The sequence below is a fragment of the Cervus elaphus genome, chromosome 1 (genome assembly GCF_910594005.1).
Source record: "Cervus elaphus chromosome 1, mCerEla1.1, whole genome shotgun sequence".
NCBI classification, from domain to species: domain Eukaryota; kingdom Metazoa; phylum Chordata; class Mammalia; order Artiodactyla; family Cervidae; genus Cervus; species Cervus elaphus.
The window spans coordinates 45,635,442-45,649,605 of record NC_057815.1 but is presented as its reverse complement, the minus strand read 5'-3'; the positions used below and the strand labels follow the sequence as shown (position 1 = coordinate 45,649,605).

General features: G+C 49.9%; 1 protein-coding gene across 1 annotated transcript in view; it reads right to left on the bottom strand.

Moving 5' to 3' along the window:
• SORL1 (sortilin related receptor 1) overlaps nucleotides 1-11,886 on the bottom strand; it is a 159,505-nt gene extending 147,619 nt beyond the window's left edge. The window contains exon 1 of the mRNA XM_043901325.1: nucleotides 11,595-11,886. Coding sequence (XP_043757260.1) covers nucleotides 11,595-11,870 — 276 coding nt within the window. The 5' untranslated portion in view covers nucleotides 11,871-11,886. The remainder of the gene's footprint in view (nucleotides 1-11,594) is intronic.
• Between the last annotated feature and the right edge of the window lie 2,278 nt (nucleotides 11,887-14,164).

The window sequence follows — 14,164 nt, the reverse complement described above, 5'->3', positions numbered from 1 at the left end:
TCAGGATGTCCCAGACACCCACGGCCGGTCATCCTCACCACTCCTACACAGCTTCTTCCCAGAACACAGGACGAGGAGGACAAATAAGGCAGTCTGGCTGATTCCTCTGCCTCACTAGCAGTGAAATACAGGAAGCATTTTAAAAATTCTACAGCAAAGTATAAAGCAAATATCCTGTCCTTCAACTCCGAGGACAGAGGCGGCTGCTAAATCCTCGGAACTGCAGGACAGGCCTGAGGAAACCAAAGACAGACACCCGAAGTCCAAGAATAACAAGGTTCCTCCAACCGTCCGTTTGCACGACCTAAATGCTGGTTATGCAAATCGGCCCTCCGTGTCCCCTTTCGAGACTGTGTCCCCACTATATTTAGTAAGCTCATTTTTCCTCCCTGGACTCTCCACCTCAGGAGGAGGGCTGAAATCTAGTTTAATTGCTCCCTACAGAGAAGCCCCATCCTGGCCTCTCCGCTCACACATCTGACTTTTCTCAGTGATGCTTCAGCCAAAGAGCTCATTAACTACCTCACTAATCAGTGCAGGCTGCCCATTTCACAGACCAGGAAACAAAGGGAAAATGACCTCGAACTAAAAGCTTAGCATTTCTCTATAATCTCCTTAACTAGAGTCATGAGCTGCCTTTAGATTACTTATATGCCTCCTCCTGACTTATAGTATCAGTTCAGAAAGACTTTATTTCTGATAGATGTTTGGCAAGCAGAATCCACCCACTGTTGACCTCTACCTGCCACTCCCTCCTGGGGAAGCCCACTTTGTCATTTAGCAAATAGCAGGCTTGGCTGTTCAGGGAGGGCTCCCTGTAAAAAAAAGAACCTGTGAAAAATCTCTTTGTCATGAAAATAATCGCCCCTTAACTCACCAGTTGGCAAGCAAGAAAAAAAAAAAAGAAAATATCCAGGCCAGAAGAAACCTCAGGGAACATCTAAACCATCTTTCACAACGGGCAGATGGGGTTAAACGCAAAGATTTAGAGCTGGGGTTTCCATCCATCGGCCCTAAAACTCGGGGGCGCAGAGCACTGGGGGCACAGCAAGCCCCCCACTGGCTGCCGGACACCCTGAGCCAGTGCTAGTCACTCAGTCGTGTCTGACTCTTTGAGACCCCGTGGAGACTGCCAGGCTCCTCTGTCCATGGAATTCTCCAGGCAAGAATACTGGAGTGGGCTGCCATTCCCTTCTCCAGAGGATCTTCCAGACCCAGGAATCGAACTTGTGTCTCCTGCACTGCAGGTCGATTCTTGACCATCTGAGCCACCAGGGAAGCCTAGAACTAGGACCAGCCTTAAATCAGGATTCACCTCTGTAGGATGGTTCCAGAGTATCCCCTTTCCTTGACTCTCCTCTTCAGCTCTACGGCTTCACCATAAATAGCCCCCCACCTCATTCATTCAGTAAATACTTATTGAGCACTTGCTCCATATCAGATGCCACAGGAGGTGTTAAGAAAACAGCAGACTTCTAGGTCTTGCCTTGTGGCTGTCACATCATCAGGGGGAAGCAAACACTAAACAGCTAATTTCATGAATAATGCTTACAGTCGTTAAATGGGGGGAGGGCACAAGCAGGTGCAGGGCTGCACTGAAGACAGGACCCCCAGTGGGTACCAAAAGGATGAAGAGGAGGAGTCCCGGCAAAGAGGATGGAGAACAGAGAAGACAGACTGAGAAACTGAGAGGAAGAACGGGCGAGAGCCAAGGACTGGGAGGAACTTAACAAATTTGAAAAGTTAAAAGGAAATTCATGCAGCCAGAAGAGCCAAGGAAAGGGTGGACTTATACGCGATCTCTTGGTTTCTAAAGGGGAACAAAAGAGATCGCGGCCACCGCGGACCCCTGGCTGAAAGCCAGGCCTTCACTGGAATATTTACAAAAGGCAAAGACCTTGAGACAAATCGGAGACTTGGGTTTGAATCTTGGTCTCTACGACTGACCAGGTGGGGACGTCCCTTTGCCTTTTGGAGCCTCAAGATACTCATCTGTGAAATGCGTAGGATAATGAGGCTGTAAGATGCATGACACCACAGAGCCAGTGGAAAGTTCTGCTTAAACCACCACCACCATAAGAGCAACAACCACACAATTCAGGGTCTCTATGACCGCCAGAAAGGCAGGGACATCCATCTGCCCACCAGCCCATCCACAGAAGGTGCCTGGGGATACTTTTGCTTTCTTACCGAAGGAGGGAAAACTCACTGTGTAGACATGAATTGGAAAAGCTCTGCAGGGCAAAAGGTATTCTTTGGCAAACTGCATTTCTTAGGTTTGTCAAGAAACTGAAAAGACAAACTTACGACAAAATAAAAATATGTGCTGGGTTTTTTGGGTTTTTTTTTTTAATGTATGGATGCCTTTCATTAAGATTTAGTCTTTAACAGTGATCCTCCTACTAGTCCTCCCTAGGAAAGAAATAAAGACTTCTTTTCATATTGCTAAAATAATAATAAGACTTGCCTTCCCAATTTTACAGAACTGCTTTAAGATTCAAATGAGATGATATCCATGCATATATTTCATAAACTTCAAAATGCTGAAACATGTCCTCCTCTGTTACGAGTATGGTCTTTATACCAAAAAAAACCATTCTTCACAAAATGGCAACACATAGAAAACTAATGTGACAGTGCAGGGGACATGGATTTGATTCCTGATCTGAGAAGACTGCACGTGCCACAAGGCAAATAAGCCTATGGGCCACAACTACTGAGCCCCAGCACCCGAGAGCCTGCGTTCTGCAGAGAGAAGCCACTGCAATGAGAAGCCCGTGCAATGCAACTAGAGAGTAGCCCCGCTCGCCACAACTAGTGAAAGCCCTCTCACAGCAGCAAAGACTCAGTGCAGTCAAAATAAAAATAAATAAACAAATAAAAATTTTTTAAAACTACTGTGCACATGACCAGGTTTGGAACACTGAGGCCTAAGAGCGGGAAGCAATGACATACCTACCCTGATGAGACACTGCATGTCTGGGTCAAGCTCAGAAGCCAATCACGGCCAAGCCCTGCATTCAGGGAGCCTTCCCCTCACTCCACACCCGAGATCTGCAGCCTGGGGAAACCCAAGTTCTAGTTCCCAAAGCTCCAAGGAACCAACGCAGACATGACACTGATTTCTAGCACTTTCCTCGCCCCAAGAGTAAAGCATTTACATTACATGCCAGAATCAAACACCTCAAGACCTCACCTTGCGTGAGTGCTAAGTCACTTCAGTTGTGACCAACTCTTTGCACTCCCATGGATTGTAGCCCACCAGGCTCCTCTGTCCATGGGATTCTCCAGGCAAGGATACTAGAGTGGGTTGCTGTGCCCTCCTCCAGGGGGTCTTCCCGACCCAGGGATTGAACCCATGTCTCCTGCGGCTACCGCATTGCAGGTGGATTCTTTACCACTGAACCACCAGAAAAGCCTGATCTCACCTTACCCGTGGCTTAAACCCCACAGCAAGGCTGACCTCTCAGTTGTGTGAGATGCCTCTGGTACCAGGAGGGCAAGCAGAAGCCTCTGGGGCAACTCCCCACCCCCAGCTTAACTCCCCAACCTGTGATGACAGCCCTTTCTCCTCCACCCAGCTGTCCACATCCACTGCTGAATTCTTCCCTCTCAAGGACGGAGGAGGCCTTGTCTCTGCAGGAACCCCGGCATCACCCCCAGCAGCAGCTCGCCTTGCCAAATCCAGCGAACCGTGAGCATGGTTAACTACAAGATTTTTTAAAAAGAACTCCTCAGTTGAAAGAACTTCAGGGAACTAAATATATACAGATGAGGTAAGTCATAGGTACACAGTCTCATGTTACTCGATTAATTGAGCACAGGTTTAAAACATTTCAAGTCTCTTCCATACCCTCCCCCAGCCTCACAGCCCCTCACCCATCTCTGTCTGCTGTCCCCACCCTCTGCCATTGGCGGGGTCCTCTGGGGGGACCCTGGGGCACGTCTTGTCCCCAGGCCCCTGGGGTAGACCCACATGCAAGTGTCTTGCCTGTGTCCTTTGGGCTGACAGAGAAACAGGGTCCTTTACTATCTGGGCCCCTCGCCCATGTGTGGCTCATCTCGGAGGCACCCACATGAGGCTCTCCAGAGAGGGTCCCTAAACTGGCCTTACTGCCAGCATTGCTTTTAACCCCCACCCCTCTAAGCTCCAGCACATCATCCCAGCTTCTCCCCATTTCTTCTGGGCACAGAGGTTTCCTGCGAGTGAGAAATTTTACCCTGACACTATTCGGCTCCCCAGCCCATCAAAGTAGGCTGGCTCTCACCTCAGTCCAAACTAACACATTAAAATCTCCATTCACCCCACTCACGGGCTCAGACCCTCACTTATTTTATTTCAGAAGCAGCCCATCCGCCTTCCCCACTTTGATCCAGTGCTTTGGGGGCAGAGGGTTTCTGCTCAACAGACTAGTCTCTTTTCTAAATAAAAGAAGCAATGTTGCTTACCTTCCTCACTTAAAAAAAAAAAGGAAAGGAACAATAAACCACATGGTGGCCCCTACAAGGCACAAAACACAGATGATATAAGCACATCTTTTTATTGCCCTTGTCTACCGCTCCGATGTGGGATGCAATCACATCAGCCTCCCTTTCTGAGAATTCGTAGCAGTGTTTTTAATCTAATTCAGGGAACTGGAGATAAATCATAGTGAAGGGTCCCGACTTGCTGAGTTGAGCGGAGGCAGTGGCAGCGACAGGCAGGCTTAGAGGGCGGGGACGGGGGCGGGAGGATCCCCACCCAGGCCACGATGAAGACCACATGCCCACTGTTTGTCTTTGTGCTGGCCTGCAAGGCTGCAGGGATGAAGACAGACCTGGCTGCTTTGGGGAAAAACAAGCCGAGTCCGGGAAGCAGAGGGCAGAGGTGGGGAGGGGGCCCCCAGCTCAGGCATCATTACTGCTCTCTTGGCTCAACAGATGGGTGGGGTCTGCACACCAGCCGGGGCCACGTGGGCTGCTGTGTGGGCAAAGCCACAGCAAAAGCGAAGACACACAGGTCAGCCTTCAGCGCCCAGGTCCCTAGTGGGAGGAAGCGTCTGGACACAGGCTGCCGCTAAGGTGAGCAGGACACCCAGGGCACCCTCCACCACAGCCGGCTGCTGCATCCCTACCGCGGAAAGAAAGGCCAGGGTCTCCTGACACTCACCCTGGGAGTCAGCAGCCACCAAAACCTCAGGTTCAGACAGCAGCCCTCAACCCTCGCTTTCCCTGGCCTGCTCATGGTGGAAAAAAAGACCAGCCTGGCGGTGCCTACAGCTGCTCCCTGGGGGAGGCAGCGACCAGAGTGAGCAAGGGGCCACACACCACCCAGGAAAGCTATGCCATCCACAGGCCACATGCAGCCATTCAAACTTAAATTTAACTTGATTAAAAATTCAACGAAAGGAAAATAACTTCAATTCTTCGGTCATCCTAACCACGTGTCAAGCGCTCAGCCCCCACAGATGGTTCATGGACACCCTGACCAGCTCAGAAACAGAGTATTTCCATCATGGCAGGAAGATCCATCAAAGAGACCTGACATGAGGCCAAGAAGATAAAGTCTTCCGGCTCCTGGCTGGTAGCAGTGACATGACCATGGATGTTACCATTACGATTGACAATTACCCAGTGGACAACAGAATTTTGTAATTATTTTTAATTCCCTGTTGGGGTCATGGCTGCAAAAGTTAAGTGACTTAAGAGGTCCTATTTTATGGAACCCACCCCAAAATGCTCAATGCATGCCTCATATTACAATAAAAAAAAAAACTTAGGGTTTTACAATAACATGGGATGAAACCCAAATCTTGATCATGATCAGCAGCCCACCTGCCTTCTCTGATTTATAGCACCATCAGCCACTTCAATGCTAGAAGGCTGCCCATGCCACTTCTTCGAAGGCCCAAGGTCCACAGGTCAATAAACCAATAAATTAGGTCGAAATTAACTGCGGCTCATTTTAAACTGAGGGAAATTGATTTTTGCATCTACGTGGTTGGACTGAATACGCCATGTCCCGATGGATTCTGGCCTGAGAACGCACAGGAAGGTTCTGTACTCGACAAAGAGGACGGCTCAGCCCTGCAGCCCAGACCACTTCTGCTGAAATACTGATCCCTGAATATTCAAACCAAAATACAGTGAGTTCTCCTTTCCTTTCCATCATACCCAAACCTAAAAAAAAGATGGAGGAAAGGTTATTATAATACCTCAGCTTTAATATATTTCTGTGCAGTCAACTCTCAAATTATCTGCATCTGAATTATTGTCAAAATTTCTAAACTCCAAACTGGCTTTCCCTAACACATGTATGCCAGCCGTTTTGCATATCAACTGCTCAAAGAATACAAGCTCATTTTAATATGAACCTAAGCAAACTTTAATTAGGAAGGTAAACTGATGCTTTAAAAGACTAAATAAACAAATAGCAAAGGCAAATAAACTATTTTGGGGGTTACCTGCTCTCCAGATTATTTGCAAGCTCCTGTGGCTGTCCATTACAGCTGACAGTAAGACACGTGACTCCACGGATCCCTGGCCCTGGGATTCAACAATGACACTACAAAGAAGGCAGCCATCTCTTAAGGAGGTAAATCCAAAATATGACAAATGAAATGTTCCTACAACATCCATCTTTTGTGTGGGGATGCTCGTTGCTGTTAGAATCTGCCTCCCCGGATCCCAGGTCTCAAAGCAATTTATTAAGCATACTATTAACTCCACTTTACAGAATTTAAAGAAAACATTCTCCAAAAGAAAACGAGTTAAAGCCAAGATACAAGATCTCTGTATTCTGATGCTCTCACACACATGAGCTCTACATCTTCAGGGAACTGCCCTCCAGCACCTTTCCAAATGACAAGGCTACAGAATGCTGCTCTCCTGGCCTCGGCCCACAGGAACCCTCCAAGTGGAATGGTATTTTCTACCCTGGCCTGGAGTAAAAGTACAATCCATTATACTAGGGCACTTCAGGTAACTCCCCTCCTATTGCCATAAATATACTTTGGAGTTAATGTCATTACTGATGATATTAGGGGCTACGGATGAGAGAAAGCCTTTCAAGTTTCATGCCCATATGTTATATACACATAGAATGTTTTTGGAAGGACACACAAAAAACTGATGACCATGGGTGTCCACTGGGAAGGGACACCGGGTGAATGGGGACACAGGAGGGAAGGAACTGTACTTCTCACTATATACCCTTCTGAACAAATACTGTTTTACAAACACGCGTTACCTACTGAAGGCTAAATAAACAGACTGGATGGCTTGTCATTTCACCCCTTTCATTCTCCATCTCCTCGCTCCTCTTCCCTGTCCCTTTTCCTCCCATTCATTCCACCTCTCCAAGCCTCCATCGAGGCTTGCCCCAAGACACACAAGCTGTTAAAACAGTGGCCAGAGACCAAGCCAAGAACTGTGCCCAAGACGAGATGCCAAGCAAGACCAGGAAGTCTTTCAAGGTCACACCCTTTATCAAGCCAACCCAACACGCTAAGGAACTCTTCAGCTATGTAGAAAAGGCCAACCTGACACCACAAAGGCTTTGCCTTCTCATCTTTTGGAATCATACAGGTCAAATGTCCTAACTTCAGAATCAACCAGCCAATTCTTTCCCAAGCAAGTGTATCATACAAGAATCTACCCCCAAAGAGATCCAAAGCTACATAGTCTTCCATCCCCCAAAGGAGGCTCTTTGTCTCAGGTCCTTGTACTGTAACAGACACTTTATTTTCAGTCTCAAATCAGGACACTGAATACTCCCTGGCCTCTAAAAAGCAGGAATTATGAAGAGAGAGCTCATTGGGAGGAAAATAAACCTGTAAATCCTGTTAGGCTTTGCGCTTCATTCCAAAGGTTTTTTCCCCAAAACAATACCATTAGCATTACCATGACAGCCCTAAAAGGCAGCATTCTGCACAACAGAATTGCAGCTCGTCGTTCAAAATAAACCCCCAGAAAAGCACAGGAAAATCAGGGCTCCCTAACCCACATTCTGAGCCAACTCATTTCCACTCTCCATTTGTGGGCTCACCACAGTCCTCCTTATAAATACCTTTTCTATAACTTGGATGTGCTTCCTACCCTCCAGGCCTTTCACCTTCCAGGTGGGCAGCTGGTTCACAAATATTCATCAAGGGCCTCCCAAGTGCCAGGGACACAAAGCAGAGGCTTGATCCATGCCCTCAAGGAGCAAGCTGGGAGATGAAACAGTCACACAAGTAATTAGAACACAAGACAATCAGTGCTGTAACCAAGCTCAAAAGAACTCTTCCCACCAGAGCCTGGGAAAACTGAGAGACATTCCTTGGATGATGAAAAATGGAATAGGGGTTTTGCAGGCAAACAGAGAAACAGGAAGAATACTGGAGGCAGAGGAAAAAGCAGGTGGCATACAGACATGCAGCTGACATGAAATCAGGAAGAAATCCAGTGTGGCAAGAATGTTGGAATCCTTCTTCGATCTGGCCTGTTTTAGAAGAGGGACAACAACTAAACCTAGTTTACTCCGAAGGTTAGCAGCACCAAAGGAAAAGAACGACGCTACTCCAACACAGGGCTCTTTCTCAGATGCAAAAGCCCTCTGGCTCCCCTCCCTGAAGCTGGCAGCCTGAACATCACCCCGGGGGTCTTTTTCCATCAGGCAGCTTCTGCTTCCAGCGCTGATCTGTGATGCCCAGCATCCCCTCAGACACACTCAAAGGTCAGAGGGTGAGAAGCTGCAGAGTGTCTGAGCCCACTGACCCTTTATCACTTCATCTCCCACGCCTTCCATGTCGAACAACCCACTCACACCCCACTGGAGAGTTGCGGCCCGGTTTATCATGTCCCTGTTTCCTTGTCCCTGTCTGGTACATTTCCATGCCTGTACATTTATTTACAACTTCTTTATCTGCTCCTTAGACTCTAAATTTTCTGAACGCAGTGATGAAAACTTCCCCTGTCCCTTCATTTGCACTCCATCCTTACATAGAATAGTACTGAATTCAACTGACACTACAGAAAAACTTTAAGTGTGGGGGTTGGGGGGAGTATTTATACTCTCCTTTTAGTGAGAACTGGCTTAAGGCTAGAAGCATAATGTGTTAGTTCCTCAGTCGTGTCCGACTCTTTGTGACCCCATGGACTGTAGCCGGCCAGGCTCCTCTGTCCATGGAATTCTCCAGGCACTACTACTGGAGTGGTAGGTAGCCATTTCCCTCTCCAGGGGATCTTTCCAACCCAGGCATCGAACCCAGGTCTCCCACATTGCAGGCAGATTCTTTACTATCTGAGCCACCAGAGATCTAATTTATAGTCTGCATCCTGACCCTTTAGAGAGTGAACACAGCACTTTTCATATCCAACAGGGACAACTTCTAAACCAGGTATGTCCCAGGGGAAAAAAAGAGGCAAGTGGTCATCTTTACTAGAAAGATGGAAAAAAAGAGGCAAATGGTCATCTTTACTAGAAAGATCCTTCCAAAGAGTCCCGAGGCCCTTCAGAGCTCCAAGACGGACAGGCCAAACCCCTTCAGCCCGATTCCTATGCTTGGGGTCTGAAGGGTCTGCACCAGACAGTGCTTGTAGCAGAAAGCCCAGGAAGTCCTTCCTTCACTCTAACTCAGACCCCTACAGATTCAAGTTAATCCCACTTTTATTAACCTCAGGGCAACCAAGAACAAATGCACAAAGGAGGCAGCCTCGGAGAAGATGAAACACTGCTCTGGGTCCTCACCCTTGATAGGAATTCCTCATTAAGAGTTCCACAGCTAGCTCTCCATCCTTCTACGGAAACAAATTCAATCTGGCTGACTCAGAAATATGAAAGCCAAAGGTTTTTTAGTCACTCCTAAGGAGAACACAGTTTAACTTGTCCCAAATCCCCAGGAGCTTTCACAAACGGCACCTGCGCACATATTTTGGCGACCACAAAGTTCTTCCAGCAGCCCAATCTATAGTTGTAGGGGACCTGAGATCCAGAAGGGATCGTCTTCCGTTGCTCCCCATTCCCAGCCCCCAAAAAGCTGACTCAAGTCCACAGGAGAGCTGGGCTGATGGGAAGCCTCAGTGAACAAGGGAGCCTCTCTCTCGCCCTCCCACATCCTTCATCAGGATGCTGGTGTCCCTGTGAAGAGCAAGGACCCTGCTGACTTCTTTCAGTAATACAAAAAAGAAGTTTAAGGAGAGAGTGGAGAGGGCAACAAGGATCTGGACCCTCGGGGAAGCCACACAGGCAAGTTCCAGCAGCCCATGCCAACCAGCCATTATATGCCCACTGGCACATGCTCTTGCCTTAGGGCTGGTGGTGGATGGAAGTCAAACGCTCCCATCCTCGAACCTCCATCCCAAGCCCCTTTCTTACCAATACATTTTTCTTTAGAAAGAAGTTATTTAAGAAGCACTGTATAAAGAGTGGGCGACTATTTGATCTCTCAAAGATCACTAGACAATGCAGACAAAAACTAAAGAGCCAGCAACCCTGTCCCACATGACCTTGGGCTAGTCATTTCACTTTTGCCGGCTCTGGTGGCTTCATCATCAAAATGACACACAGGGAGAGATGGTTTATAATGTTCTTCCGGCTCCAAAGGTTGAACATTAAGCTCTGTATATTTCCTGAAGAAATGGCTAAAGGAAAATCAGCGAAGAGATGCAGAATTCAGACCAATCTTTTAATTTACACTTTGAAGGGAACATTTTGACTCTAGAAATCACGTAATTGACCACCTCCACTGTTTCCACTTCTTTTCCCCCACCGACCTGCCAGCTTTGTTAATGTCAATCTCAACCACAGGACTGTGAGTCTCATGAGGCAATAACACGGACAAATTAATTTTGCCAACGCTGATTCTAGCCCACAAACTCGGTTTGCAATTGCCAGCAGTAAGTCCGGCCATAAAAGTGAAATTCATGTTCCTCATGATCTAATAAGCCCATTGCCTGGATAGAAATAAATCATCTGCTGAATAATAATACCCACCAACCTCCTGAAGTTTTTCAAATCCCCAAGTGTCATGAGAGATATTCCTGTCCAACATAAAATCAGTTTTTTGAAAGGTGGAGGATGGATAGAACCTCACCCACTCCCCATCACCACCAAAAAAAGAATTCAGCCCTTACACACACACACCTCTTGTTTGACTATATGCCCAGAGTCAGGATTTCAGGTTTGCCCACCTTAATTGTGGTTTAAAACGGTAAGTGCGGAAACCCCCTCCTCTGACTGTTCTGGGTAAACGTTCAGCAACTGCAGGGCGCTCGCCTCCGCTGCTAACTGATGATACAAGAAAGAAAGCCCGTTTTCTATCTACACGTAAAATGAAGCTGCACCCCTCCGATACCTGCCTGAAACTCCACCGGAGAGCACACAGCCTGGGGAAACAGTGCACCCCGCGAGTGCCCTGGAATCCGTTTGCTAAAATAGGCAGGAAGAAGGAAAGATCAAGGCGATTCAAGTGCTGACGGTTGTACTCCTGTGTGCGGAGGGGAGAAAACAAACGCCAGCCGGGAAGTCCCCAGCGGTGCCTGCACCTGGGAGGCGACAGCTAAGGATGGATGCGGGGGTGCGGCGGCGCAGGGAGAAGAGAGAGCCGGAGGGAAAGCGGGGGCCGACCGCTCACCTGTCCGTACACCTGGATGGGCTCCTGATGCAGGGCAGCACTCCGTCTCCTCCGGAGCGGCTTCTCGTCCGCCCCCCGGGGCGCCCCGCGCGCCCCCAGCCGCAGCTCGAGCGGGTCGCCCCGCACCACGAGGAAGCCCCGGTCCTGGGGCCCAGGCGCGCGGCCGCCGGTCAGCGTCTGCGGCCAGATCTGGCCGACAGCCCCGGGGGGCAGCAGCGCGATCAGGACGAAGAGGAAGGGGAGTCGCGACTCCCTCCTGCTGCTCCGTGTCGCCATGTTCGGGCGAACGCGACCGCAGGTGGCGCCGCCGCCAGGAGAGAATGTGCAGCGCGAGGCCGGGACGCCGGCCGGGCCGGGGCCGCGCGCGCCGCTCCCGGGGCTCCAGGCCGCCCCGCTGCGCCCGCCGCCGCCGCCGGGTCCCGCTCGGCTCGGCGCGGCGCCGTCACGTGGGACGCTCGCCGCAGCGGCCCCTTCGCGCACTTTCTCCGCCGCGGCCCCTCCCCCGCGCGGCGATGGGGAAGTCAAGGCAGCGGGTGCGCGGCCCGGGCCCCGGGCGGGCGCTCCCTGTCGCCCGTGCGCCCTGCGGCAACTGGGAGTCGCGTGGGGCTCGCCGGTCCTCCCTGGAGTTCTCGCCTGCTCTGCCGGGTCGTGTCGAGGTCGCCCTCAACCTCGGCCAGTCTCCTTTCCCGACTGCACAGCCCCGGGTCCCGCCACACGACCACCTCGTCCGCCCCCTGTCGCGTCCCCACCTCCGAGGGAGCGTGGGGAGTCCGAGGAAATTAGCGCGGAGAACGCGGCGGGCACGTTCGAGTCCAGATGAGCCCGGCCCCATGGTGCAACTCACACAGTTTCAATTACTCTGGGCACCAAACCACCGCTGCTCGAACCAAACTGCCCCTGCCCGGAACACAGTAAATATACTGCTGGCACAGAGGCCTTAAAAACAAGGATAGTCGGGCAAGAGACTCGCCACACCTGAGCAGTCTCCCAGTTAGTTACACAGTGTTCCTTGCACCCAGAGGACCTGCGCGGGACACGCGGCCCCAGCACAGTGGCTTCCTTGTGACCCCCGCCTGTGTGACCGAGCACCGATCCATCCTATCTAAGCCCCCAGATCTGTGCACACACCCCAGCCCCTTAAGCCCACAGCCAATGCTGTTCCAAGTTCTCTTCCCAGGGTGGGTAAAGCCTTGCCACTGAAGGGGCAGACACCGGAGAGTGGGGAGGACACGTTTTAAATTAACCCTACAAGCAACTGGAGGATCCAAGACCTTGTTCAAAGCACAAGGAGATAAACGGTACTGCGGAGACAAACCCAAGGTCAATATTTGTCTGCAGGGTTGTGGGAGCCGCCAAGGCCTATCCTCTGTTTCATTTTATGTTTCGCTGTGCTCTGGACTCAAGACCCTGGTTCTTGATAAGACAGAGGAAGCAGGGCTGAAGGAGAGACTTTATAGAGTTTCATGCAAGCCCTTGAGAGGCTGAGAGGGAGGAGGGATGGTCATTTCAGTGCCTGCAAAATGCTCCTCCTGGTCCTACCCCTGCCCTCTGGGACTCTCCAGTTAGCTTAGCTCACCCTCTTCCCCTACCTAGCATCATCCCTGGGGACAACCCACCCAAAGAGGGACAGCCTTTCCTTGCCTCCCTAAATCCAGTCTTCTACCTGCCTCTCATACCCTATGCCAGACTCTCTGGGGACCTGGGTCTGATTCTTTAGTCCCCAGCTTCCTCTCACCCCTTCCTTTCTCCCCCAGTCTTTCTATCCATCTCACCATAATCATAGAACCACCTAGTTCTCCCCCACCAAACAAATCACCAATCCTCTGGCAAAGCCACGGATCCACTGCCAGCTCCAACTCCCCATCTGGACCAGCGCTGTCTGGTCAGTATGACCTGACCAGGCATGGACCACCCTGTGACCTCCCCAGGCCAGAAGCAAAGACACATCAACACCTATTTAACCCCCAAGTGAAAATGAGAGGAACAGGGCTAGAGTCAGACTACTCTGCAGGAGTTTCAATTGTTTATTTCAACATATATTTAATGAGAACCCCTATAAGAGCAAGTGTCAGAGTCCCCGCAGGAAACACGTGTCCCTTAAGTGTGGACTTGAAGATGGAAAGTTGCTTTTCCCACGAAAACCGTTGGCTTGAGGTGCAAATGGCAATTTGCAGGGAAGGGTTGGTAGGGCAGGGCCAGCTGCTTGCTGATTTTGATTTTGATTTTGATTTGCAGCGTAGATGCTGAAGAACTGGCAGGAATGATCAAACATGGGTAATTTGCTCCTTGAAAGCCCTCCTCTGTAATTATTATGTACCTTCCACACTGTTCTAAGGTGGATAATCAGCAAACCCTGAGACTGTATGAGCCTTATAACCACACTACCTCTCCAACCAAACGTCAGTTTCCTCATCTGCAAAATAAGGATCTTAATTCCTGCCTATCCACACAGATATGCTGATAGCATCAGAGGAGATAATGTAAGTGAAATAACATTACCATGCAAATTGTGAAGACCCCAGTTAGAAGTACTGTACACAGATGGCATTAGAGACATGCATTCTAGTCCT